The 5,656-nt window shown below is 40.7% G+C and overlaps 1 protein-coding gene across 1 annotated transcript; it reads right to left on the bottom strand.

Annotated features, from left to right (window-relative positions):
* Positions 1-496: 496 nt before the first annotated feature.
* On the bottom strand, positions 497-4,350 carry cdc42ep4b (CDC42 effector protein (Rho GTPase binding) 4b). The gene has a single exon (XM_051123678.1). The coding sequence runs from the start codon at positions 4,342-4,344 to the stop codon at positions 3,352-3,354; it is 993 nt and encodes a 330-aa protein (XP_050979635.1). The 5' UTR covers positions 4,345-4,350; the 3' UTR covers positions 497-3,351.
* Positions 4,351-5,656: the final 1,306 nt, after the last annotated feature.

Below are 5,656 nucleotides of genomic sequence, written 5' to 3'. Positions count from 1 at the left end.
AATCCATAATTTCTTTACGACTGAAGACAGAAAGACATGAACATCTTGGATGAAAAGGGGGTGAGTAAATTATTTGTTAATTGTTGTTCTGGAAATGGACTTCTCCTTTAATCAACAATTTTTTCTTTTATGCGTTCAGAGGAACAAAGATCTTATAGGAACGACATGAGGGTGAGATGTCACAGTTTTCATTTTTGGGTGAACTATCCCTTTAAGAAGACCTCAATTTTTGAAATATAATATTTGACTAGGGAATTTAATCAGCCAGATCTGTTTCATCAGCAGAAACTGCACAGTGCAAAGGCACATTTCCCTGAGTCAACACACTGGAATAGCTGTGATACAGTAGTTTTAAGTTTGAGGATGGTTATTACGTATGCAAATCTACAACAGTGGAGAACTACAACATGAACAGACTTGCACAGGTATTTTGTTTCACTCTTAAATGATGATTTGCACTGACAGTCATGAACAAGTACAAATCACGGCCCTCTGGTGAAGTTTATCAGCTTTTTCTTTTATTGAAAAATATAACTGTTATTTTGCAAGGGAAAGTGAGGCAGGTCATTATATATTATTTCAGTACAGAATGATACAGACATTAAGTGAAAAAAGATAAACAGCAAATACTTGGAATTTAAGGAGTTTTGGTTTTGTACTATACTTTAGTGTTTTGTCAACCATTTTCTCTAGCAACTGTTGAAGATGTGTTGTTATAAACCTGTCTGCATATAGTAATCAAGCAAAGAAACTATAGAAACCTCTATGCCATTGCACACGAATAGTACAGCATAGACACAAGTATTAATGGCCTGAAAGAAAACTACTCAAAAACTGTAGAGGGAGCCCTACTGCTCTCAAAACCTGTTACAGTCCAGCATTCCAGCTCACTTTCAGTCTCACAAATCCAGTTCCGGACATCTGGTCTTCTTCAAAAAGCTTTGCGTGCAGTGAGATATCTTCACGACCACTTTCTTAGCCCATAAAATGAACTGAAATTGAGTAACAAAAGAGATGAAGAGAAGACATTGGCACATTTGATTATCCTCAATCTGTGCTTGCAGACAAAATGGCACAATGCAGCATTTCAACCAGATATAAGGCAACACAACCCCCTCGTACCCCATTAATAAAGCCCTTTTCCAAAGCATCCCACACCCTAAACATGGAGTCGGCATTACAAACATCTTTCTAGAGCTCTTATAAATCGTACCTTACTTGTTCCTCTATACAGACATGCTGATTTCACAAACCAATGAAAAACACTCTGACAGATAAGCAATGGAAATAATGCAGCTGTAGTCTTGGCTGAGTGTTAAAAACTAACTGAGCTCACAAAGTGAAGGTAAAAGGCCACAGAGGATCTGAACTAACAATTCTGTACCACAGAAGCCAACTGTTTCTGAAAATAACCAATACTACAAAATAGTGCTCTCCTCAGTTCCTAGTGTGCTTATATAAATGTCAGATTACAGGGCCAACACTGTTGACTAAACAATAGCAATCAATCAATCAAAAAAAAAACAAAACAAAAAAAAACTCAAATATACAGTAAATGAATACTTGAACATGATGTACATATATCAAGAGTGGAACGCTTTTAAAATATCTGCCCAAAACTTAGGAAGAAAATAAAAAAAATCTTAATTTCCCAAAGTGCACAATAAACAGTTAATACTTGCTTGGCTACCAAGACATTAATAGATGGTAATTATTTTATTTTATTTTATTTTTTTAAAGTGGTAAACCAGAGTCTATAATAATGTTAAGCATACTGCCAGTATCTGAGCCAATTTGCTAATTGTTAGCATAGTTTGTGAAAGTCTCATAATCAAGACCGAAATGTGAAGTAATTTCTGTAGCAGCCAGAATTTCAAAAATAACACGTTATTTAGTCCCGCCTTCAAAATCCCATGATTGGTTGTTATGGAATTGCAATCTATGTAAAGATTCTATTTTAGTGCTGCTGATGGTGCAGAAATTACTTCACATTTTCAAGGAAAATTAGTGGAAATTTTACCATAACTCTGGAAAATAAAATTGCACGCACTCTAAGAAATGCTGGGTTAAATATGGACAAACCCAGCAACTGGGTTGTTTTGACCCAGTGGTTGGGTTAAATATTTAACCCAACCTTCTGTGTAGCAAACCAGTCGCTGGGTTTTGTTCATATTTTACCCAGCGCTGGGTTGTAATTTAACCCTGCATTTTTTAGAATGTAGTGAATCAAGTTTGAGTACATTTTGTAGATGTTAAAGAATTTTAATTAAGTACATTTTTGACTACATTTTACTGACGCAAAGGGTATGGCACTAACTCACAGAGTGGCTATAAAAGTTACAGTCTCATCACGGGGTGTTGATCTCTCTTCAAGCCTAAAGACAGAACACAAAGAACTATAAGAGTCATTCAGAGATGAAAACCCTCCAGAGCCACTTCTGCTGATGAGCACAGTTTGAAGATCGAGGCACTATGCTAGACCCGGAATAAGAGAGCTACGCTCTTCATGTCTGAGCCTATACGATGATAATCAAATAAACTCTTCAGCCCTCTTGACATCAAACCTCATTCACACACACATACAAAATTGACAAGTCGTCATTAGTTCCACTTGGACTGATTCTACACCACTGCTTTCGGTTTCTGCATCCCATCAGTTTGAATTCTCCAAGATTTCATGTGACCTGACAGGAAATCCTCTTAAACATGTATGGACACATGACAAAGTCCAGATCTACTACATAAACACCACCCGATGGCAAAAAGGTAACATATGCCAGACATAAAGCATTCTGTTAAACACATTTATGGGTTTTCCAATCATCACTTCATCATTACGGTTTTGCATACAAGGCAAAATGTAGGATATAACTTAAAGATGAAATCAAAGGTGTAAAAAATAGGAAACTTAAGACTGTTGGCATTAAAGGCATAAGCAAATGTACTGCGTCGATCATGGGAGAATGTGAGGCTTGGTCCCACACAAACCTCCTGAATTGGCATTCCAAGTGGTCAACACTGGAATTCATTAATGATACTCACGAGACTGCAATTACCATTTATAATGGAATTCCCTCGCCTCGGCATAGGCAAACATGCAAGCACATTCCTCTCACAGCTGTGGTGGCTCTGGTGAAAGTCACTAGTAACAGAGGGTTTGTATACCTGAACTAGAAAATGTAGTGAAAAAGCATTATAAAGGGCTAAAACGTACGTTTTCCCTTTCATCCCCATTATAAAATCAGTCCTCCAAGTCAGTGTGTGAGCTTTACATCCATCAAACGACCACAACCCACCTCCACCACTTCATTTAGTCTTTGCAAAGACTGTTCTGGCACCCTACAGTTCACTTTACACCCTGATCTCGTCATCGTCCTCATCATCCATGTAGGAGAAGTCCCTGTCGTCTTGAACTCGAGGTGAGCTGTACTTGATGTTGTTCATGTTGGCCTCGTACATCTGATTGTGGGGTTTCTCGTCCAGCACGGTGGACCCTGAACTGGAGAGGGAACAGCTGTCCAGGTGTTGATGGTTCCTGGTTTGGAGCTCTGGAGTGTAAGGATTGGTGCCTGGCCTTTGGCGTGGAGGCCTGACTGGAGGAAGCGGATCTTCTTCTTCAACCTCGTTGGGAGGGCTTTGAGGTGGCGAGCTACGTCCCTCGCTACTCTTCCCCTCTTCGAATCCAAGATCGTCATCTTCGAAGCCTTTCTTGTCCATTACGCTCAAGATATCTCCTAGCATGGAGGGGCCGAGATCAATGTGGAAGGACATGATGGACTCGGCATGCTTCATGCCTCCGGTGTAAGGAACCGACGGACGCAAGTCAGTCAGCTCGCCGAAATTCTTCTCATCCAGCTCCAAGTCGGATACAGTGGGCGCCGTGGCTCCATTAACCGGCTTTATTTCGTCTTCTGGAAGTTTCTTTAAAGGACTCGAGGACACACTTTTAGGAAGGTGCATTCCAGTACCTCGTCCTGCATCATCATCATTCAAATACGGCAGCGAGATTGCGGTTTTGACATAACTCGGCGAACCACCAGGCGGCTCCAGTTTGGATTTGTCAGGCTTGTCGCGATTTGCCGACTGGGAGCGCTTGCTGCTTCGGAAGGTACGGGAAAGAAGGCTCTGTTTAGGTGAGCTCTGCTGTACCTCGGGCTCCTTTGGTGGCTCTCCGGAGCGGCTGCTAAGAAAGGAGGTGTCCCCGAACGCGTCACCTCCTCGACCCACGTGCATAGTGTGGCGGAAGTCTCCCAGGGGTGCGCTGATCATCTCCGCAGTCAGGTCTGAACGAGAGCGCCGCTTCGACTGGGAGGACGAGGACACGAGCTGCTTCAGAATAGGCATGATGGCTTTTCAAATACGGTCCGCAGAAAAGTAAAATCACCAAAGTTTTTCTTTGCCAAGAGATGGGTCACTCTTTCCTCTGACGGTGTAAATCCAGGACAGTGGTCAGGAGGAAAATTCTTCCAAGAATCCAGGACACACAGCCATTTTTATCCTTAAAGTATAGTGTCCAGCTTTCAACATCTGCAGACTGACCTATAACAGAAGAGAAAAGACATAAATGTCATTTTAATTTTACAAGGCTGACATTTTATTAATCGGAGACAGGTTTTTTTTAGAATTTTAAAACTTGAGTTAAACCTTCAGCTGATGTAACATAAACAAGTACAAATAATTGGAATTATACATGATACTTGGAATTTTGGACCATGCTAATGACATAACATTAAATGCCTGTCCCATTTTGTTTTAAAGGCTTAATTGTAATGGAAACTTGGCTTTGCAAAAGAAATTCATGAAGCATTTCACCACTAAAGCCATTTGATGCATTACGTAACAAGAAATGAGAGGTGTAAGAGGTCGGAAAAGAAATTCCCATTCCATTCATGAGGCTTTTTATTGTTCTTGGAGGAAGTGCGGTCATGAAAGGGTGACACGTTGCATGAGTGTTGATTTACAGAGCTCCTGTCAGTGAAGGATTTACTTTAGCATAGTGGTCACCATGCCACCACATAAACCAAAGCGTCGTACACTTCCAACTCAGCTTGCTATGAACTTATACACTTTATTTCCTCAATAATTAAGCTGGAAATAAACCACACAAATTGCACACCAAGTTCTAGACCCTAATTATTACTGACTTCTATTAACATGTTAGCATCAGCTTTGGCATAGGACATCAGTGCTCTGAAAATTATCGTCTCTTCAACCTGTGAGTAGATACTATTGGGATCGAACTGGGATCCCAAATACAGTAAATACTGTTCCCTTTCAGTCGGCCACATTCAACATCATGTTGGAACTAACTGGTATCCCAATTCGTTGGTTCGTTCCAACATGACATCTCCATTACCTCCTTCAGGGAACGAGGGTTACATACGTAACTGAGACATTCCCTTTCAGTTGGACACATTTGATGTCATGTCGGAACGAACCAACAAATCGGGATCCCAAATACAGTAAATTCTCTTCCATTTTAAGTTTGACATCACATTGGAACGAGCCAGTGAATTAGGATTCCAAATCATTGGTTCGTTTCAACATGATGTCTCCATTCCCTCCTTCATGGAATGAGGGTTACATATGTAACCGAGACGTTCCCTTTTAGTCGGTTACATTCAACATCACGTCGGAACGAACCGGTGATTTGGGA

The sequence above is a fragment of the Labeo rohita genome, chromosome 12 (assembly GCF_022985175.1).
Source record: "Labeo rohita strain BAU-BD-2019 chromosome 12, IGBB_LRoh.1.0, whole genome shotgun sequence".
Lineage (NCBI taxonomy): Eukaryota > Metazoa > Chordata > Actinopteri > Cypriniformes > Cyprinidae > Labeo > Labeo rohita.
This window is presented reverse-complemented; position numbering and strand designations above follow the sequence as displayed.

Excerpts from the sequence above, each read along its gene's own strand:
- cdc42ep4b (XM_051123678.1), bottom strand. The coding sequence starts at position 4,344 with ATGCCTATTCTGAAGCAGCTCGTGTCCTCGTCCTCCCAGTCGAAGCGG.